Here is a 23,927-nt window from a genome sequence, read left to right on the forward strand (position 1 = left end):
AAATTTTTTTAAAGGCACTAGAAAAAGAAGGGAAAACCCCCCCACCCTATTATTTGATCTCTGCTAGAATACCATGATCAAATCAGGTACAGTAATAATCATGTTTGCATCACAAAATCTTTGATAGGGTAAATACATTTATACAGTGGTATTGAAAGTGAAAGCATTGCTTTGGTGAAAACCTGTGCTGAAACACTGTAAAAATTACACAATATTTCACAGTGTTTTGAGTTTGGTGTGAGGCATTCAAGTAGCTTATGTACAATATCAGATATTGTATACCCACTGAAAATACAGTACAGGTAGACCTACGCACACATATCAATATTTATTATTTATTTGTGAGTGCTGTAGATCTGTAGGTGTAACACTAGAGATCAGTATTCCAGAACACCTTTCTTCCAGTTATAAAATGACTCATAAATATTTAGAGAGAGAAGCCTGTTTTAATGGTCAGTTCCTCAAATGTTTCAGTATATTTTCTGAAATTAATGTCTTCTGTTACTTACTGCTGTAGCAAAGCTGGTATCTGAACTGCCTTTTTTTATTATTTCCCAATAGCTGCCAAAAAGAAGGTCTCAGTAAAGTCAAGATTACTTACAGGTCAGATTTCTGAAGGGTTTTGTACAGAGAGTTTGAAACAGTGAAGTATTTGAATACATATATATAGAAGCACGAGTATTTTAACATCACATATTTGTCTGGTATCTTCTTTTTTAAACATGTGTGCCCAGACATATCGGTAATGAATACTGAGCTCTGCAGGAAAGGATTTGTAAGTTTTAGAAATGGTGATGACAAAGAATTGTAAAGTAACCAGCTTAAGGACAATTACAGAGAATTCTTAAAAACAGTAAGATATTTGTGATAAAAAGATTCTTTCACTAGTTCCCTGAATGCTTTATTTCTCTGTCTTCATGTGGAACTGATATTAGTATGTTAAAGCTACAGAATAAAACAGTTAACAAAAAAAATTAAACAAAATAAACATGGAACCACATGAAAGCCCTCCCACCACTGCTGAGCTCCCCTCCCCAGTAGTCCCAGTATTTAAACAGATGACAATATTATTGCGAGGGTTTATATAGCCTGATTTCTGAGATTTTTCAGAAGAACAAGGTTCGTTTGCTCATCCCTTTAACAACAACTGCACGTCTGCTCCTGTGCTTTTGTAAAAGAATGTAGTAGGATCATTTTTGCTTGCAAACATAGATGATAGTTTTATAAACATAAAGATTCCTAATTTGTAAATTTACTCTGAAGATTTAATCAGCTATAAAGAACAGAGCTGTTGCTTAACTGCTCCTCTTTTTGAAATAGCTGTGAAGGCAAACAAGAAAATTCAGGATGTTATTGCAAAGGGCTGCAACTTGGGAGCTCGGTCATACCTTTTGGAGCTTATAAATCCTCCTTGTTAGCCACCTAAAAAATGTTGACATTGCTTCTGGTAGTTTTATTTTTTGCTTTTCCTTGCTAGCCTCATAAGTTACTTTTTCCTCTCTGCATATTGTGAGAGCAGCAGCAAATAGAACTAAATAAAGGAATTCATTATTTTGTCTAGATCAAAATTGTACAGGTAGAGAGAGAAATGATTTAAAAAACAATTGTTAGCATTCTGTTCTCTGCACTTAGGTACCCACTATGTGTTGGATAGGTTGTGATTGCAATGATGTTTTTATACCCAATGCAAAATGCACATTAAAGTTTAAATGAGGGCTAGTACAGTGACTCAGGCATAATTCTTAACTCGTCACATAGTGAAACATCAAGGCATCCCCAATTATAGTTCTCCTAAGGAGGTATGAACTGATCTTAAAAGAAATTGTGGTTTGCCATACTGTTTGTTAATAAAACCTGTGCTTCCTCTCATTACAGGGCTCTATTCTAGCACACTTGCCGTACACAGGCTTCCACGGAGGCTGTGTCGCTCTGTCTTTTGAGCTCCTGAGATCTCAGTTTGAATCCAGCCCACATGGAATGACTAAATCTCTAGTGATAGCATGCCACTTTGCAAAACTTCCTTATATAACTCCAGATAGAAGCTGTTTCTGAAGCTGCAAGGCACACTGAATCACCTCGCTACCCACCTCACAGAGCGCAGGGGATACTGTGGGAGAAGGAGTTTGGGGAGGGCTGGGAAGCAGTTGAAAGCACCAGCTGCTACTGTAGGGCATTGATTTCATGACCGAAGGACGGGGTGCCTCCAAACCCAAACAATGTAAATAACACCACCCTTTATAATAAAAACTAGGTTTCATTGTAGAATGGCTTGGGTGGAAAGGTTCTGAAATCAAGTAAGAAGCAGCTCTGAGTTAGTGTTAGCACCGAGTTCATGGGGCTTTAGTATTCTAACTGCTCGCAGTAACACTGAACTGAACTGTCGGCTTGTAATTTACTTTTTAGATTAAGTGTGGCTTATATAGTATATAAAATATACAGTTAAATGCTACTTGTTGGGTAGCTCTTCCACATTGTAATGCAAAATCTGATTATTTCCTCCCCTCTCCCTTAACATAGCAGGATAGTCTTTTCATTTCCAGTATACCACTACGGCACTATACATCTGATCTGTAATTATAATGTTCTACATCTTGTGCTCACTCCCAGCCTATGTTTGGTTTTATGGGTTTTTTTTAAAGTGTTTCCTCTCTTAACTTTTAGGATTCTTACCTTCTAAACTCCTTCTTTATATCCCCCCCCCCACACACACCCCCTTTCTCTTCTTCTTCTCTTCCTTGAGAGACATCTGTGTAATAGTGTTACGTTTCTGATGTGTTTTACAAAGTTTGAGATATTTAACACTAGTTGTTCTTTAATATCATTGGGAGGGGCAGTATTTGGAGAAAGGCACTGCCTTTTTCTTTCTTTTTTTTTTTTCTTCTAATGGCAATGGAGAGGAACCAGCAGATGTTATGAAAAGGTGCCTTTTAAAAAAAATTAAGCAAAATTAACACTAATTATCTATATTGACCGTGAGTACTAAGAACATGCACCACTCTAGTTGTTGTCATGATTTCAATTACAGCATTGTAACTTATGGTTTTAAATTTTATTAAGTGCTTGTGCTTATTTTTTTTTTTCTTGGTGGCCTGCCCCCCATGAATGCAAAAGGCTTTTGCAATTTACTCTTAACCTATCCAGTGTGTATTAGACAACTCTATTAATTATTATAGACTGTTATTGCAGCTTTCCTGACCTTCACATTGGGTCCTATCTGTGCTGATCTAAATGCATTGTTTTAATGATTTCCAAAAAAAGAAAAAGAGAGGAAAAAAAAAAGAAAAAAATTCAAGGCAAGCTTTGATGTGGCTTTAGCTGCCTCGATCGTCTGGCCGCATCTCAGAGATGTGTCACCTATGCCGGGAGGGAATAGGGAAATCACGTTTTGAATGGTAATGATAACATACTAATCACTTCCTTTCTTTGAAGATAGAAGCGAGATATTCTGTCAGCATCCCTGGCTGCTAGAGCTTGGAGGCACTGGTCTAGGTGTATTAGCTTAAGTGTGCATGTCAATACAGCTTGCATCTCCCAAGATCCATAGGGGCTCATTAGAGCAAGGTAGATCGTTTTGGTAGACAGCCACTCAGATAATATGTATGGCACCTCCTTTTTTTATTATTATTAGAAAGCATTTCTTCAATTTTAAAATGACATCTGTCAACAAGGCAAAGTTGTAGGAAATATTTTTTGACAAATATCCAAAATGTTGGTTTTGGATAGAGGGGTGCTCAGAAAGCTGTATGTGATTACTTTACTGGGGGGGGAGGGAAGCTATATTTTTTGATGGCTTGATTAGTCTAGGATCAAATTTCCAAAGGAAATGAGCCTACATGTTGAAATGTTGGCCTTTTGGATGGAGAATAAACTAATGAAAATAATATTTTCACTTTTTCACTGTTGCAGACTCCCCAAGTGAAAATGTATTGGAAGACACATTTTTACTAGAGTTTATTGTTATCTCATAAATGGGCAAATGACTTCTGGGAAAAATATCTTACAGCTACGTGTGTGTATATTATTTATATATTCATATATATATTTAGGCATAAGAGATGTAAATCAAGAAACCAGTGTTTTGTTTCTGCATCTTTTTACATCAAACAGTCTGAAGAATATTCATGCTGTTCAGTATTCTGTATGAATAGCTCGTTGTTTTTATCACCTCACTTGAGTAGTACACATAAAGGAAATATATCCTCTGCTGAAAATTAAGTTCATGTTAAAAACTACCACTTGCATTTGAAGTGATGGTTTCATCAGACTCTAGTTGAATAGAAATCATGGGTGCTCGCATATATGTGTCACAAGGAAGTCTATTTTGGAAATGCTCTTCAGACAGGTTTCCTGTATAATAGTCACATTCAGTTTTGTGAGTTCATGTAATAAGAGTGAAGCACATATTCCATGTTTCAAAACAAAAATGATTGGTACACATAATTATGATTCATCATAGAACCTGCCCCTTCCAGTGGTCCTTGTAACAGGCTCTTCCATAAAATATATGTGGATATTTTTATGTTTTGGAATATGAAAGCACAATTAAAAAGGGGGGGAGAACATTGTAGACTGCTGCCTGATTATATTTTTTTTCTCTCTCTCCCCTTTTCTTTTTCAGAGGGCACATCTGCTCGATAACACAGAGAGGCTGGAAAGGTCATCTCGGAGACTAGAGGCTGGATACCAAATAGCAGTGGAAACCGGTAAGAATTCTGAGAGTGAGCAAATTGTCTTGCTTATGCACAGCAGTCTTCACAACACATGACATTTCAGGGAAACTTCAAAGGCAAAACAGAGACAGCAGCCCGAGATGTGGTTTACATATTGGGGAGACAATTGGGAGCTTATTTGCGCTTATCTTTTTTCAAGTTAAAAGGCATGACATCTACTGAAAACAGTTCCTGAGGTTTAAAAGTATACATCTGAAAAGAGATGGAATACTTTGTCTAAATTCTACATTTGTCTTAATATGCAGTTACATGTTGTCAGTTTACCCACCCGCAATGATTGCTAGCACACACTGCAGACTCCAGTTGTTTTTGTCTTTTACTTTTATTCATATATGTAAAAAATATCATTTTAATAAATTTATAAGTTATTAACTACAGGTGATGTATAACAAGGTTATCAGCTCAATTTTCTTGCAATCAGTTCAGTGACTGATTATGCAGCTGTTTCTGTGCAATGAAAGAAATAAACAAACCATACCCCGAAATACACAGATGGAATAAAATTAAGGGAGAAGGCTAAATTGAGGCTCAATTGTTGAATGTGTTGTTTTATTGACTACAACTTTTCAGCTGGTATTTTCAAAATGTTTTTACTAAGTTTTAGCTATTTATAGTGGATTTTTTTAAAACCAGCAATAGTTAAGCCTCCGAAGTCTAATCCCCTTAAATAAAGCTTGCACAAAGTTACAAAAAGTTTCAGAAAATGTATGTTCGAGCAGCGAAGTAATTTTCTGGCAGAGAGTCCCAATTAATTGATATATTCCAATATCTTTTTAGAATTCAAGCTTTATTTAAGAGGTAAATTAAGTTGAACCCTTGTAGAGTTAAATACGGCTATGTTAAATGAATGGTATTACTAAAGTGCCTGCATTTTAATTTTTCTGGGCTTAGTGCTATGCACAGTAATGAAATGGATGTATGGAACATACAGTGTAGATTTTGGAGGGGACAAGGAGAATTAATTCTCTTATGCCAGAGGATGACACATTAGTAGAGATGGACATCTGATAGCAATTAAGTTTGCTTCCCTGCAGGTTTTCAGGTCTGTTCTATCAATGGTCATAACTTTTTTTTCCTTAGAAGAACTATTTTAAACTGGTCAAAAATGGTTCCTGATCTGCTTTAGTTGAGCCTGGATCTTTCACAAAGAAACGGTATATAAAAATTCAGACTGATCCTTTTGGGGAACAGATATCTTGTATCATTTTTTGCTCCATGTGGAATTTGTTTTATAGAGATGATGATCATGTTAACTTCCATTGCATATCTCCATGGTGATCTCTGAGAAATATGGTTGGAGTGCAAATATATATTTATATGGAAAGGGTGTCTTTTGGTGTCAAAACCAGGTGAAACTGCATTGAATTCCATAGAGTCACACTAATTCACCCCATCTTTGTGTCCATCTTTACTTTTCATCTTGAGCAGTGATACATATATATACATATATATATATAGTTCTTGTTCCCTAAACTCTGTGAAGACTAGTAGTGTAGCGATATTATATGATGTTTTAATATTAAATAATCTGGAGATTATGAATTTGGAAATATTAACTTCATTGTAGTGTAGATTTTTGCAGAAGATCTTTATGGAAATCGATTAATTATAGTTAGTTCCTGGCATAGATTATGATGATTCTAGGTACGAGTGAATTTAGATTAATTCAGTGCAATGAAAGAACTTACTTTTGGAGTTATTGTATGATCATTTTGTGTTGAGGTCTCATAATAAAATAAAATATTCCATTTTGGAGTTTCAATTCGTCATTGAGTTGACTCCTCAGACCCTGTCTTACCTTGATTATTACTTTTGCTGCATAAAGATCTTCTCTACACACCATTGGTGAGGCCACATCTGGAGTGCTGTTTCCAGGTCTGGGCTCCATGGTACAAGAAAGACATTGACTTACTGGAGTGAGTCTAGCAAAGGGCCATGAAGAGAATTAAGGGACTGGAGCATCTTTCCTGTGAGGAGAGGTTGAGAATGCTGACACTGTTCAACCTGGAGAAGAGAAGGCTAAGGGGGAGTTTATCAATATGTATAAATAAATAGCTGATGGGATGGGATGAAGAAGAGGGAGCCAGACTTTTCTCAATAATGCCCAGTGACAGGACAAGAGGCAATGGGCACAAATTAAAACCTGTGACATTCCATCACAACACAATAAAAGAATATTTTACTGTGGGAACGGTCAAACACTGAAATAGGTATCCCAAAGCGATTGTGGAGTCTGTGTCTGTGAAGATTTTCCAGGTGGGCATGGTACTGGCTCTAGGTGATCCTGCTTGAGCAGGGCATTGGACTAGACAATCTCAAGAGGTCCCTTCCCACCTCAGCCATTCTGTGATTCTGTGAGGAGGAGGAGGAGGTGGAGGTGACAACTCTAAAGTATCTGTGGTGTCTTTTCACAATTATGGATATGTATGTTGCTTATTGTAACGATGCTGGATGATTTTCACCTCTGAAATAAGTCACATTTGGGTCTTTCTTATTACCTTAATCAGCAAAAATACATATACTATTTTAACCTGCCCCTGTGATCATCTAAGGATTAATCTGACATCACATAACTAATTTAATGCAATTTCACATTACCATTCCTGAAACTTCCCATGATAAATTGGAAGCTTTTTTCCTGTTTGCATCTCTAAATTGATAAGGCCTTTCATCTTATGTACAGTTGTTCATACAAGCTGAGATCTGTTGGAAGGTCTGACTTCCTTCTTTGAGCAGTGCCATTGATTCATGGGTTTCAGTGGTGTCTGAACAGGATTCCACTTATGTCACCATGTCTAAGACACAATCCAACACTGACTGTCAGACTTTCATAGTTGGCTATGATTTGTTGATACTGAGGATGCTTAAATCTATGCAGAAACCTCCTGAAGGACTAAGCAAAGCCTTTAGTATCTGGTGACCAGTTCTGTAGTACTCAAGGCCTACTGTAAAGAGAAGAATGTTATTCTAAGTATTTGTAGGGGTATGTTGCAAATGTAAGAGGCATTTGAGTAGATGATTTGATAGACCAGTAAGTTCATCAAAGCATTTGCATTTCAATTGCCTGAGTTGTATGGCACAAACACACATGAGGGAACTCTCTCAGGACATACAGGTAAACCACCAGCTCTTTGAATCTTGAAGGTCTCCATTGTTTGTGCCAGGCAGGGGAAGTTTTAATAATGGCTGGTAACACTGCAAAGTGCACTCATCTGCTTTTTTTAAATCAAAATATTGTTTTAAAAAATATTTCTTGTGGTTATTTTTCTGGTTTTATGTTATCATCTGCTTTGCTGGTAGGGAACAGACAAGGAAGTTTACGGCCGTGTTAGTAGGCATTTCCAACACTACTCATTATTTACGACACTAGAGCTCAGTATTCTTAATTTCAGATCATTTAGTCTGACCATATACCCTCAGAATATGAGAAGGATTTTAAAAATGCATGAAAATTGCTGGTTTCAGTTGAAAGGAGACTCTGTTGAATTAATCCTGATTAATCACAAAATTATTTCTGTTTTGGAGGGGGAGGTTTCCTAATTCCATTCCCCATGCTTGGATTTCCACAGCACCAAACTGAATTCTAGAACTTCCTTATTTCGCCTGCAGAATATAGTGTAGTAAGGTATCCCCTTCTTTGTCGAGTCTTAGATATCTTTGCTCAGACAGGAGTATTTTGAATGAGGAATAGTTCAAAATGCTTCATTTATCTTCAGAGATAAAATTGACATGCAAATGTAAAACAATGTAAAACACCATCAAGCAGAAGAAGGAAAAACCTTGTAGAGGACCATTGTAATCTGCAGTTGAATTGCTTTCGGTAAGTTCTTCTCAACTGCCAGATACTTTCTAAGGAAAAAAAATTCCTGGTGCTTACATAATATAGACTTCACCTTGTTTCATGACAATGTAAGAGAGAGATTCAACCATTGAATGCTGTCCAGGCTTTCATGGCAAAACTACATTGCAGGTATTTATTTTTTTTCCTTCATGAACCTTGGATTTTTCTATAGCTTTCAGTACATGTAATTTGAGAACAAGTGTTGAGCTTGCTTCTATGAGTGATCATTATTTAGATATTATGCTGTGGCTCTGAATCTCTCTGAAATATCTGTGCTCGTAGAAGAGTTTGTAGTTTGTGGGTAATAAGTGTATTCTTTGCACTGAATCTTAAATTTTGTTTCCACTTCTGTTTTTATATCCCTTTTGTAATATATAAACATGGTGTTTTAAAGAAAAGAAATCAAAAGAAGAAAAACTCTTCTGTTCCATTTACAGAAAATCCTTCTGAATCTTGACTTTAGGTTGCTTAAAATGTTTTTTCCAATCCTCCTTACTCTTTGGGAATCCCAGGAATATGTAATTCTGAAACAGCTAAAGGAGAAATATCTCTGAGCAAGAGACACTACAGCTTATATCCCACCCTTGTGTGACATGAATAATTCTGGGTACTAAGGGATCCAAGCAAATTTCAGTGGCTTTCACCTGTTGTAATGAACTACAGTCAAACCTCCCTTTCTGGACTGAGCCATAAATATGTAATGTAATGTAGTGGTAGCCTAGCTGACAGGCAGATGGTCAGACCTGCCTCAAAGTATCGGCAGCCTTCTAGGTGGAAAGCAAATGAGAATCTCATTAGACAGGGGTGTTTACTTCTTTAGGAAATAATACTAGGCATTGTCTTATCTGGATGCAGAATTGAGTGAAAGTACAGCGAATGGATCAGTAAAAGTGTGCTAAGAAATGTTTATAGAGGGCTCCTGAAGGCAGGAGTCTTCAAGTTCAGTGACTTCAGCATGAATAGGGAACTATTTTAAAACAACTCCAGTAGGTATCTTGCCAGATATGAGTAATGCGATTTGAGGTACCAGCCCATTGTCCACAGCAGCATGCCGCAGGTTTGGATTCCTGACTCCTTTACTGATGGAACAACCTGAGCCCCAAGCACCTGCCCTGAAGGACCTTCTCCCTCCATATTTCCTGGGGTGGTTGTGCTGTTCAGGTGTCACAAATGAGATGCATGCCAGAGCTGACATAAAATATGTGAAACCATGAAGATTTAAGTAAGAATATCCATTAACCTGATTCCATCCCATTACAGTTGCAAGAGCCAGAGGTTGGCTTTTCAGGTAGACAATATAGTAAGCATTGCTATGACCAAACTAAAAAGTGTTTGCTCAGCTTAGAAAAAATTTAAATGGCTTTAACATCCAACATTAATTTAACAAAATAACAAACCCTAATGTCCAGACACGTAGGGCTACGTTAGACTAGTGGAAAGGGTGTTGCTTCTGTGTTGTAATCTTGTATATTTAGTAATTTGCTTGCATTAGTTAATATCACTTGGACTTTCACACCCCTGGTCTGTCTTCAGGTGCATCCAGATTCCAATTACATCTGAGCTCCAAATAACTGAGAGTATGGAAATAGAAACCAAGTTTTGAAAATCAGAATCTTGCTTCTAGTGCCCCTTGCTTTAAATAAAAAAAAAGTCTATTCCTGTCCCAGATATTTACACTTAATATCCACCTGTTTCATCTCTAATGAATTATTCATACATGTATATGTGAATACTGTATGTAAAACCTTTCATTAGAGAAAGAGGGCTTCTGAGTTCTGGAGCATATACCAATATCTCCTCCTCAGGTGTTTCTTTGATATGCCAGAACATCTTTCTACTGAAATCTTAATCCAAAGTTTCTACAGTGAAATGAGTTTTTATGCAGTTTCCAGTCACCATCAGAGAGAGCTTTTTCATGATCCCTGTTTCTTCTGCTAGCAACTGTATTTCATGTTTCATATATAATTTTTTTCTTTGCTGGCTGATTTCTATTAAAATCTGTTTATTGTTTCAGAAATTCATTTTGAAGTGGCATATTGCATTCCTACATCTCTAAGCCCTCTGCCCTTCTTCATAGTCCGGGCTTTAAAGCGGGGAGGAGGAAGAAATAGGGAGAGATTTTTGTTTCTGAGGATGTCAGGCCTCAGGAGTATCCCAGCTGCACGGTCATGGGGGGGAGACATGTTCAGGTAGTGCTGCTGCCGCCTTGTAACAAACAGTCAGAAGGCGCACTGAGAGGGCACGGAGAGACCAAACTACTCGGTTTCCATTTCTTAGTGTTTTACAGTGCCATTGTTGATACCGGCAAAGTGCTTTTTACACCTTCAGTTTGAATATTGCTTGCCGGTTTGTCGCTTGTCCAGTCACCGAGCTGCCCCCTCCGGCCTCCTGTGGGCCCCCTCCTCCTTCCCGGCCCTCCCGGCCTCCTTCCTCCCCCTCACCAGCCTTCCCGGCTCTGACCTTCCCAATTCCAGCTCCAGATTTCTCTTCACTACTTTGTTTTGATCCAGATACTGCTGCCCATATTTATTCAAGTTCTGGCACCAGCCCCATTTTCCTTAGCTCTGTGTTTCCTCTGAAGAGATTTGATGGAACAGCCGTATGGGCCTTGCGGGTTTGTGGTCATGAAAAGTTTACCCTGAAACCCACCTAACCATGTCTGGTACCGTTCAAAGTCTGTTCCCTCTGCTCAGTGGCCCTCTGCATTTGTGCGTGGTGTCTGAAATGCAGGATATGGATTTTTTGAGTATATTCCTATATTTACAAATGTATTGCATAAAGTGCTTACCATGAAGTAAGGAAATGGTGACTTTTCATTATTTAAGTACTGTCCTCTACCTGCTTCAGAGTACCAAAAAAAAAACTTTTCCAACTATTTCTGAAGAGACGAGAAAAACTTATTTTGTAGTTTTTCACAGTCTATGCAGTATTGTAAGACCATTTCTGTTAAAAGCTTATCTTTTGGGTACTCAGCACCTTTCAGCTGGAATTCCAATAAAAAGAATGCTTATCTTTCACCTCAGTAGGTTTGGGATTATACCATTAATGCAGCAAATAAGGAATGTCAGATCTGTTCAGTAGTACGGATTTGCTAAGGTATCGTAGGAAAAATAGTGATCCAAATTTGGCCATTTTGTCCCCTGTTCTGGAGGAAGTCTCAGGTTCTTTTAAAGTTCACTAATGTGCAGGAATTCATTATTGTGCCACATATCATGGAACAGCTCAACTTCAGTCTTGTTAGGAACTGGCATCCAGTTGAAGTAAGTTTGTTCAAGACTGATTTTTGGATTAGCAAAACATTGCAATAACTTCTTAAAGATGCTTTATTATACATACTAGAAACATAGTTTTCAGATTGTGGATTTTTATACCATGCTAGAATAATGGAAACATTTTGTTTCAGATATCAGAAACTTTATGCTTAAGTACTTCCCACGTGCATTCCAGACAAATAATCATACAGGCTGAAATCTGTGTATATTCTCACGAATACCTTGCCCTTGTCATAGAATACTTGTGAATAATATTAATATCTGAATTAGAAACTGAACTCGGAAGATAACTTTTAAAGCATTATTTCACAAGCACTGCATTGGACCACCTCTACTGTGTAGACTGCCCTACAGGAAATAACCTCTTACTGAATCACTGAAAACAGCATTTCATTGTAATCTTCTTTGGTGCTGACCCTCTTTCTCCAATGTATTTAGCAGTATAAGATGGTGTTATTGGTGAAGGTATTCATTGTAGCTTATTCCTATGCCCATAGCAAAGCTTTTGAAGACTACTTGTCTTAATAATAATGTGAAGATTTCAAGTTGAGGTATGTGATTACATTTTTTGGTCTGAAGTTACACTATGTACTTCTTTCAACTTTGAAATTATTTAGCCTCAGAAAGGTTCCCCCCCTGTGATAATATTTCAGAGTTTGTTGTCCGGTTCTGAGCGCGTAAGGCAAATAAAAGAAAGAAGGATAAAAATAAAAAGATAAATGAATAGTAGCTGTTGTTTCTAGCAGTCCAAGTAAACTCTCCAAACTACCTTGGTTTGGCAAAGGGATAAGGGAAAATGCCACCAGTTTGACTTTCCTCCATATATATATATTCTCTTTCCTCATTTGCACAACACTCTCAGCCACCATGCTTAGGTGTCTGAGAGATGTCAGAATTTTATCTAACATAGGTTGTCCTGACAACCCATTGCAGTAGGTGGAGAAAAAATGTGAAGTCACGTCTATAGCAAGGAAATGTTCAACTTGTGTTGGCCTGAGCAGCTCTCTTGATCAGGTTTCATATTCTCCCTGAGAAAAATCAGTTGTAGAGAACTTGCCCAAAAAGTTTCAGATAGTTGGGAACTGCTGGTTAGTCTTTAATGGGTAGACTTCAAATCCTGATACATTGTCCCTAGACACTCTCCCCTTTTACTCATGATTTCTTCTCTTCCTCCCATCCTATACCACAACCACTTCTTTTGAACTTTCACTGAGTGAAATGAATTGATTCCAAGTGATACTGGCTTGGCAATGACAGTCAGTTACAATCTTTAAAAGAGCACAGCTGAATGGAATTACAAGTCCACCTTTTGACCTTCAAATATATTAATACCCTGCTAATTTAATGACTTCATTTGGTGATTTCATTGTCTACAGAACATAAGCTGTGTATTTCATTAAAAAAGCAGACTTTGGTGAGATATTATTTTGGGTGCCTAAATAAACAACATGATTTTCAATAGTTTTTAACAGATTTTTCACTATATGGGCACAGCTGAATTTGCACAGCATGAGGTCTTGTTGGGCAAAGACTCTTTGTATTACAACGTACATCAAGAAGAAAAGTTGATGAGCTTAGACTTGACAAAATAAAATTCACCCTAGGTTTTTTTTTTTATATATATATTTTTTATTTTTTTTTTTGTTTGAAGCTTTCTACTTCTACTTCCTGTGAGGCTAACAGTGTTTTCCTCCAATTGCACTAAAGAACAAAGTTTCACATGAAAAAATTTATCTGTATTGAACATGCTTTTCTAGGTAAAGTCAATATCAAAAGGGTTTTCATGGCAGATCATCTTTCAAGTGCAGTATTTTGCCCTTTTACAACTTAGGACTGAAGAGTTATAGTTACACAAATGCCTTTTTTTTTTTTTTTTGGAAGAAGTACGGGGGGAGGAGAAAGCCCAAACTTCTGTCCTGAAGTGAGACATAGAAGCAGAGGATTGAAAAACGTCATTCTCACCCCAGTATGGAATGATTAAAAAGCAGCTTATCTAGATATTTCTTCATGTAGTTTAAGTCATACCGTACTACTTTATGCTAATGATTTTACTACCCTGCTTATAGAATATGTTTTCTCCCGTAATTACTGGCATTTATAGTAAAAAAAATATCAAATTGTTGCATGTACAAGCAAGCAAATTTGATAAGTACTGAACGTTATAGAAACTTAGTCCAGTCATGGTTGAAATGTCTGCTTGTGTAATGTGTGTCAGTTGAGCACATAACCTCTGATTTTTGCAAGTAATACTGGCCATCCAAGTTTCTATTTTTAAGTCAAAACTTTGTTGTTTTTCAGTTGGATTTTGTTTGTACTGTCTTGCTTTTGAACAATGAGGCTTATCTCGGCCTAATAGCCTGTAATATGAATTTTACTTGATTACTAAGTAAACGTATACATTGTAAAATTGAAATTAATGCCATTCTTACGGCATTCTTACAGAAAGAGTCAGGAGTTCAGTGTAAGAAGCTGTTTACTAGCTTGATTTCATATCAGAGTGAGTTCAAGTGCTGATCTGCAGTACCAGTTGTCTTTCTGAACTAGCATGATAATTTTCTTTGAGCTGTTGCAGCCTTGTTTTGAGAAACTACTGCTAGTTATTAGCTACCAGGTGTTGTAAGGAACTGTAGACCCACAAAATTGTTGTTCATGGCTTTGAAAACTACAGTTTCACAATTTTATATCAGTCTGTCATAGGCCACTTACACACATCTGTCCATTCTTGTTTCTCTACATTTTTTCTTTGCTCAAGAGTGCCTTTTTCGTTTTTTTGTACTAACTCATCTAGTTCAATGGAGGGTCCTTCTACTGATTCTGTGATTTTGTATTCCTTCCATATTTTGCAAACTCTTCCCTTGCTCCTAATTTCCAGCATCAGCTGTCTGTCACATTATGGTTGTTTTTCTGCCATTTGCCATTTACCTCATATTACTTCACTAGCTCCAAAAATGTAAATGTAAAATTTTATATGAAATTTTATACTCTTGACCTAATCATTACAATTGTAATAAATGCTCATGGTTGTAAACAAGCCCAGTTATTGGCCAAGCGTAAATATTTACATATTGAATTGCAAGTGTGTATGTGCACATGCATTCATGTGCATGCTGGGGAGGAGAGGTGGTCTACTTTGCTTAGCACATTTCCAAAAAGGTTTGCAAGATAAGAGCTTGTTACCATGAGTGAGGTCAAGCTCAGCGTAATGATGTCTGAATCTAGGTAGCTAATCTGAATCTAGTAGCTAATTGTTGCGGTTTGCATTTTTGTGAAATAAATCACACAATTTACGCTGCGTATCTTGCAAAGATAAACATTGGTGCAAAGGTAGTCTCTTACATCTGCTTGGTTGGTCTCTACTATGATGAACTTTTCCATATTTTATGGTCTCTGTGACTCTATAAATGTGAAAATTTTGAAGCATTCATCTATTTCGGAATTTGGTTCCTGTTTAGCAATCTTGGAGGATCTAGACAGACAACATGCAAAACAGTTAGATGAAGGGATTGTTCAGTCTTTGCTTTTTTCATTATTCAGATAGATGCAATAATTCTATGTTTTTATTACATATGTCTTGAAAGTATTCATCTGATTTTTATAATTGCATGTTGTAAGATTTCCATGTGTTGAATGTCTTGGCACTCGACTGCTACAATAATTGGCTGGAATGCCATCTTGAGAAATTTTGTGAAAATGACTGATTATATTTCCTTTACTCCGTATGTAAGTGCTTTTACTGGTTTAGTGCCGTATTTTTCAGCAGTGTAATATCAAGTAGAGAAGCATTAAGAATGAAATTTATATACCACATTAATTTTTTTCATTATTTTAATTTTAAAAAATTAACTGCTTTATATTTTATGGCGAGGATGTATTTTAAATCCAGTCTGGAAACAATGATGTTTTTTTAGATGAGTTTAAAATAATGAGTCAGAGTCTTGCTGAAATGTTAATGAGTCAAGTGGAGGTTTTTTATTGCATGCACCATAAAATATTCTACACAACAAAAATTCTAGCATCAGCATAAGATTTATAAATATGTTGTGTGCTAGATTACATATTTACTGTAAGTATTTATAATAGAGTAAATGTTAATTTTAACACTGTCCTTAATTTTTGTCATTCTAGTTTAGTGTGCTGAAAAGTTATAGTCTTAATTATTTTAGATTTTAAATAACCCAACAGATGCAGAAAAAAATGTTACTTTCTTGGACTGGTTCATGGTGAATTCAGAAGTAGATTAATTGTCATAAAACGAGCTAGTCTGCTCTACTGTTTAAAGTTCATATAAAAGTGGGACAGGATGACACTTAATTCAGTAAAAAGTTATTCAGGATCAAATACTATAAATTATGGAGCTGCAGTTAGGATTTATTGTCTTTTTCTGAATTAATTAAGCAGGTAAGGTACCTAAATCAGATGGAAGAAAACAGTACTTGATTATAGACCTGCTTTGCCATTTTCTGAAGTAATTGTAGGCACTTAACTCCATCTTTGGAGAAAACACTTACAAATACTTCTAAAAATCTGGCCCACAGAAATGGAATTTACACTAAATTTGTGGAATAAATTCATAATTTGTAAATGTAAAATATGCTTGGATAAACTTTACTGTTTTCCCCATGTTGATAACATTTTTTTTGAGTTTTTTTATTCAGCTACTGAAACAACAAAATAGTGGTTTATGCTTTTTCCACAAAAGTTGCTTCAAATTCAAAATTTAAAAAACATAAATCACATAAATAAGAATAATATTCTGTAACCTACACAGCCCTTAAAGAACTATATGGAAGTATAGTATATCCTCCTGACTACCCAGAAAGGACAAAATTGAGTTTGAAAGATTTTCATTTGGTGGAAATTGCCATGTTTTAATGGCTATGCAAACAGAGCAATTGTTTCATTAATAAAATAATTTAAAGTAGTGGTTTAAAATATGATTGACTGCAGTTATTTAATTGCAGGGTTTTACTTCTCCATTAAACCAAATATATATTTCTGTATGTTTGTAAAGAGCAATGCTTACTATTTCACTTCATTTTCCTCTTAGATACATAGTAATTTGCATAATCACATTTCTTAAAATGTTTTAAAACTTAGACCATTTGTAACAAACAAGACATTTTATTCATCTGTAATGCTCCTCATAACACACTTGCGCCATTATATATACATTTTTTCTGGGAACTACTATGTTTTGGTAGCAAATGAATGTTTGAATATTTGCCTTGTAAATTTATGAAATTTGAAGCAAAATTTTGATACGGGCAGGTAAAATATTGAATTAACATTGGAAGTAGCTTTATATTGTCTCCTGTTGTGTTGACTTTTTGCTTGCTCAAATATTCGAAGAAAGGTCCTGTTGCCAAAAAACAGATGACCCGTGTTTTCACTCGTATCTACAACACAGGTCTGGAGTCTGAATATTAACAGTTTTAGTTCTGTACAATTTGTGGACTATAAGCCTTTCTGTTACAGCTTATTCATGCATAAAATAACATTTTCTGCTTTGCATAATGATAAAAAGTCCTTGAATTGTAAAGTTCTGCAAATGTGCTGAATGTTATTAAAGTTTTGTAGTATCCTTGTTGGCTATTTTAAATGCTTGCCAGTAATGCACACAGTGTGCCTTGTTTGTGCTGTAAGTTTAATAGTATCTCTTCACACAAATATAATTCTTTAGAAATCTAATATGTAACTTCCATATTTTGAGACGTTACATTATTGACCATTTGTTATAATGGAGTAATTAGCTGCAAAAATACCTGTATGGGCTTGGCATTTCCTGAAATTTATTTCCTTCCCAGTTGTTTTCCAAGAGTATGCTAGAGCTTCACTGATATTTGTCTGTGTAAGTTAGCAGGAGACTAATTGCCCACTTCTGATTTTTCTTTAGACGTGTGAATTCTTGGGTAACAAACTACAAATGAGAAGAAAACTTAGGGTGATTTTACAAGGGCCTGCTCCAGAGTTCATTGAAGGCAGTAGGAAAGTTTCTTTTGATTTTGCTGGAGATCATGTTGGAAAGAATGAGGCATAAGAAAAAACAGAAAGTCCACAACTGTTATTTGGCTACTTCTTTTCTTATGAGCTTTATTTTAATTTGGTGAAATATGTTAATGTCTACTTGATATTGAGTAGTGTCTAAGAGGGATTCATTTTTGGTGTTGGGAAGTAACACCATGAATGACCATTCAGTACTTGGGAGGCATTAGGGTCAGAACTGAAGACCGAGCTCATGAAGCTACTAGTTCTAGATTAATATAAGGGTTTGAGTATTTGAAAACTTTGAAAATGATCCAGGTAGACTCTATTCTTAACTTTTAATGTTTTGGGTTTTTTTGTATCATGTCAAATACAGTGCTTTCTTATCTCCAAAGATTAAATTTGCCCATTTTGCCTATGTAATATTTATATATGGACAGGAAATAGAAGTCAGTATCCAGATTTGTTGACCCCCGAGATATAATATTGACCTCAGTGAGTATTAACTTCTGAGATCAATAAATGCTGTTATTGACCTCAAAGAAAAATCAATAGCAGCTTGTTAATTTGCAAACTATGACTGCAAGAAAATGGTACACATTTTGTTCTTCATTATCACCTATTTATATCTGTACTTTAACGCCTTCAGTATTTCCACCTAGAGATCATCATGTCAAAACATTTCAATCCCGGCTGTTAGAAGGTTGGGGAGACAGGCTTTATACATTATGGAATAATTGATGAGCAGTACATGTTATTTCCCATATCTCATGAAAATAATACCCTGAACAGTCCTATATCACCTGTGTTGTTTTCCTTTTTTGGGTAGTCCAGCTCATTTCATTTCATTTTCTCTGGTGCACTTCATCAAAACATTGCATAAAAGTACTATATTTTAGCTGCCAAAAGAACATTTCTACATGAAAAATAAGGGGGATGAAAGACTGACTACTGGAAATGAGGAGACTTAAAGTGATCACTATAAAAATCATAATTAATATACAGTAGATTTTTCCTATTTGCATAAGGATGACAGGCTTCTAGGCAAGAATCTGCTCTGCAGCAGGCTGGAATATAACTATATGACTATATAACAAAGTAAAAAGTTTAAAATGACAAAGTATTGGTGGAGTGGTGTTGTTTTGTATCATAGCAGGTTTTGTATATAAACACTGAGATGTCAGGTTTTACATAGTTTGAAATGACTAAAAAATGCCTATTGCTGAAATTCAAATGTCGTAACAGTCCTTCTGCATATATATCACTTTGATATTTAATCTTAAAAACCTCATAAATGATTTAATATTACTTTGGCCTTGTTATGATCTGACTGCCAAAAAAGGCAGAGGCTGATTTTTATCTGGTCTGGAGAGTAGTGTTTTCATTCACAGAAGACAAAGCACAAGTCTGTCAGCCTTTTACAGTCATTAGTTCTGTCTGATACATCTGCAGTGATCTTGGCAAACTGATTGCTATATTTAGAAAACTTTTCCTTCATTAAATGACAGCGTGAGTGGTATTCAAGTGCAAAAATAAGGCAACAGTTTAACTTTTACAATAACTGAAGTAGCTGCAGGTTTTTTGCCAGCTTGATGGTTATATGGTTTTGCCCTTTAATATCATGAGCTCCCAGAACTTCGTTTGTGCATCCATGTTATCCTCTTTAGAGACAGTCAATGATATTATACTCCTTCTGTAGATAGGCAGACTAAAGCATAATGAAATTAAAAAAAAAAAAAAAAAGGCAGCACCAAGCTAGATTAATCTCTGAGGTTCAGATAAATGAGGCCAGTGCACATCTGGTCTGGAAAGGTGTTTGTGGTGATTATGCAGTTTCTTTTCTGTCTTACAGAAGAACTCATGAATGGTCAGGAAGGGTAGTATCTGTAAGCCTATACAGAGTTCCCAAATAGTAGGAACAGTTTCCCCACTTCTCTCTGATGTTTTGAGTCATCTTTAAGTAACCCAGGAGTTTGGATCCTTCTACAAGAGACCGAAACAAAAGTGATGTGGGAGGATGGCAGATTTGGGGAGGATGGAAAGTTCATGGTTATACTGCAGGAGTAGAGAGATCATGTCATTTTTACAGTTTAGAACTATCTCTTCGGCCCACACAGATTGCAGAGCAGCACTCAGGTGTTCAAAGTACCAAATTGTCCATGTTCTATCAGAATTTTAGTAGTAGAACTGGGAATAACATCCCGGGCAACCAGACATGGAAGACAAACTCTTTGATTATAAGCCAAATGTGGCTCCTTGACTCTGCAGACATTTATTTTTCAGCCTGGAAGTTACCTAGTGTGCTCAGGAACACTGTGCTGCAGTGGCAGGATCGCAACATGACCACAGGCAGGTCTCAGGATTACGGAAGATGGTGCCAGTGCCAGTTCTCATGGTGCCTTAATGGCTGTCTGGCACCTGGGGAATTCTCTGCTCTGGAAGCACTCTTTAAGGTGTACTGGAGTTCAAGAAAAAGCTTTATGAATTCAAACTCCCACTACTCTGCTACAAACATCTAATGCATTATTTTCCCTTTTAATATTCTCTGTAATCACTGGAACTGTGTACTTAACTGATGAGAAGCTCTTAGGACTGATACTGGGTCTAACTTACCCAAAAGAGAAGGAAATATAACATAATCCACAATGTTTTAATTTTTAAAAAGTCTTGTTCAGAATCCAGCTTATGTGGTACGTCAGAAGGAGTTCGGTTTATAACTATAAAATCACTGAATTTAACTTCTCAATAGATGTCACTGACGGCAGAGTTACTGATTTCCATAATTGAAATGTTTTGAGATTTTGCACTAATGGTCAGTGGGGCACGAGCTAGTAATGTTATAAGATGAAATGTTCTGCTTATCCTCTTTGTGAATTACTTTTACTCTCCACATTTTGCTTTATTAAGGGAATTTTCCATTTACTTCCTATTTTGGGAAAAAGTCTCTACGTTATTAAAGTATATAAAATATTTGATGCCATAAAATGGATCTATTTTAGTTTGATAAACTAGAAATATGCTGCACTGTGAGGGTCATAGCTTATAATACATACTGTTAGTACTTTTTCATTTTTCTATATTAGGAGATTAGTGAAAAATAAGCTCTATCAATTAAGTTTTATTGCAAAATTATCTTCAGATGTACAGCAGTGAAGATGATATTGAGTGATAACACTAGAGTGGATTTTGTATAAAGCAATTACAGCTTGAAAACCACAATCTGAATGAAAATATTGCTCAGGGTTTTTTGTAATCTAGCATTAATACCAAAAAACTCTTCCTTTGGAAACTGCTTAAATTACCTCTGTTAAACACAAGACATTCCTAAGGTGTTCATGTGTGCTATTGACTGAAAAATACTTTACTGATACCTGGTTTCACTGCTCATGCTTTGGCAAATCTGTAAAGTACATATAAGTGTGTGGTTCCACCTCTTAAGATGATTCTCCATTTATAATATTACCATGTTTCCCTAAAGATATTACTTTGTTTATATGAATAACAGAGTTCTTAATTCAGAAATTATTTTATGTAGATGCATTTCAATGCTATGAAATTTTTTGCATTCTTAAAAGCGATTATTTACCCTGAGAGAAGCAAGCCTTTTTCACAGTATAATGTAATACATATAGTCACATAGGTTTCCTTGACACGTTATTCTGGAGTTGAAAGTGCATTGAGCTTTGCAAAATGAATTTCAAGAACTTCAGAACTGAATTGTTTAATTCTGCTCATAATGAATGAAATCTGTCTGAATGCTCAAATCATGTCTATTGTAGTGTTCCATTCTGCCATCCCACCTTCGGTGGGACAGGCAGCCCCTCAAAACACCTAAAGGACTTTGTTAATTTAGAAAAACGAATCAAATTGTTCAAGAACTGGAAAGCAGTTTAGTCCCTGTTTGTGGCATGGGGAATTTTGCATGTAGCATTCACTACTTGTTTTGGAATAGCATACTTCAGAATGTTTTATTCAGTGCATGTACAAGAGCAGTATCTCTGTAAAAAGCCGAATTTGGAATAAACTGAAGAGTACCTTAAGGAGGGTCAAATAATTTCAGAAGTGTATCAGTTGTACTCCATTGTTTCATTGTAGATAAATAGTTTGTGGCTCTGACCAAATCTCCAGTGATGCCAGCATGAATCAAGACAATTGAGTCAAGTGGTTACAGGTTTCCATCCTTTCAAATTGATCAAATTGAAATAGCCCATTAGGAATTGATTTAAATCAGTTTAGGTAAGCTCAGTCTTAGTCCTGGCCCTTGAGGCTTTGGCTACTGAAAGTTCACTTGATGCTGGACATATACCAGCTCCACAGGCCATCAACTTTATTAGTGTGGAGATAAGCTGATTAGACCTTGTCAATCAAAGGTGCCAATATCTCAATTGAGTGTCTCTCCCAGTCTTTCTCTCCTTCTTTGTTGCCCACTTCAATGCCTTAAAAAAAAAAAGAGAGAGAGAGAGAGCAAGAGAGAGATGTGTGGTATGCATCCCCCTGGTTGTCACCAAGCAGGGTGCAAGGGTACTGTGATGATGTGATGACTATATTAAAGAGGACATCAATTTGTTTTAAAGTGTTTTGATTTTTTTATGGTGGCATTAAGAGAGAGAACATTGTGGTTGCAGCTTTACTAGAAAGCAAAGAGTTCTAGAAGGAAGGAAAAAAAAAAAAAGTGTTTCTTTGAAACCTACCGGGTCTTTGAGTCTTGCTGTGCCAATGGGCGCTTAAGTGCTCCTGTAACTGGCATACTCTGATCCACCACCAGCTTAGGTACTATTCTTCTTTCCAAATTATTCATTTATATAAAATGAAAAGATTTGTGGTTGTTTAATCCTTGCAGAGATAATTTAAAATATTTGTTAAATATAGCTTGTTTGGGAAATGTTTGGTTATGCCAATAATGAGCATGATATATTGTAACAGTCTGGGAAATTACAGCATGAATTAAGGTTGGGTTAGGACATATACAGTGACCCTCTCTCTGAAAATGAAGTTATGCATACACTGAATAAATACATGCAGGTATTTGCATCTCTGCTTTGTAGAGGAAGAACCAGATAAACAGAACATCAGCTGTAAAAATCTAATAGTGCAGTGTTTCAGCTTTAGGCTTCATCATATAGTTAAAGATGGTATAGAGGAAAACTGGGCTTTTGTTCTTCACATCTGAAGTTTGCTCACACCATGCCTCCCTGATACTTCAAATGCAAACAACAGAAGCCCGTCCTTTTCTTCCATCACCCTACACTCACCACCCAATGAAGGCTGGAGCTACAGTGCTGCAGAACTACATTGCCACACTGGATTATCTCTTTATCAGTTATTCTTCACTCCACTGTATCAATTTTCCGCTAACCAATCAGACACTCCTCTTAGAAAAGACTGTTTGACTATTTCTTCTAGATAAATGTATTTATAGCTACACCGATCCACACAGGCAACTCATGTGCTACATGTCTTGGGGACAGAAAGGGAATTACTTGCTCTTTCCAGTAGACTTCAAGTGTGTCCCCTCTAGTTAATGCTGCTATTTGGGGCTGTTCCAGGAAAATAATCTAGTATTTGTGTGAAGATCTTAATTATTCACTTGGGTACTGGAGTTCAGGTATAACTCTGTTTTATGTTGCAAACTGCAACACCGTGTATTTACATAGAATGGAAGGATGCTCTTTTCTAATCTCACCTTTGTTTCCTGCCAGTCATTCTTGCCAGCTCCCTGTTCAGTCTGCATGCAGAGGGGAAGTTAGTTAATAGCCAACTTTGGCACAAGGAGGATATCATAACAGTAAGCTGTCTGCATTATTCAAGTAGGAGTTTTCTTTTGCCACTACCCAAAAAAGATAAAAAGTTCCAAGTAGATTTAAAGACATTTACATGGGAAGGAATTGTGGGGGAGAATAGCCTTATTACCTAATAGTAGCTAATTAGAATTCCTCTGTGTTTAGATGGGGTTGTTGAGCTGTATTTTTTTTTTCTCTTTAATACACTGTTAACAGCTCTTATGTTGTGCAGTTACAGTCAATCAGAAGCAAGTAGGTTTTTTTGAGAAGTTATTGAAGGAAATCTAGCAGACCACTAATCAAATGATGCACCTTTTTCCTC

The 23,927-nt window shown here is 36.3% G+C and overlaps 1 protein-coding gene across 4 annotated transcripts in view; it reads left to right on the plus strand.

The window, feature by feature from the left end:
- Positions 1-23,927, plus strand: part of VTI1A (vesicle transport through interaction with t-SNAREs 1A) — a 276,308-nt gene that overhangs the window by 64,132 nt on the left and 188,249 nt on the right. For all 4 annotated transcript variants that reach the window (XM_069796984.1, XM_069796982.1, XM_069796986.1 and 1 more), the window contains one exon: positions 4,619-4,703. In XM_069796984.1, the coding sequence (XP_069653085.1) occupies positions 4,619-4,703 (85 nt within the window). The remainder of the gene's footprint in view (positions 1-4,618; positions 4,704-23,927) is intronic.

The sequence above is a fragment of the Haliaeetus albicilla genome, chromosome 11 (genome assembly GCF_947461875.1).
Source record: "Haliaeetus albicilla chromosome 11, bHalAlb1.1, whole genome shotgun sequence".
Taxonomy (NCBI): domain Eukaryota; kingdom Metazoa; phylum Chordata; class Aves; order Accipitriformes; family Accipitridae; genus Haliaeetus; species Haliaeetus albicilla.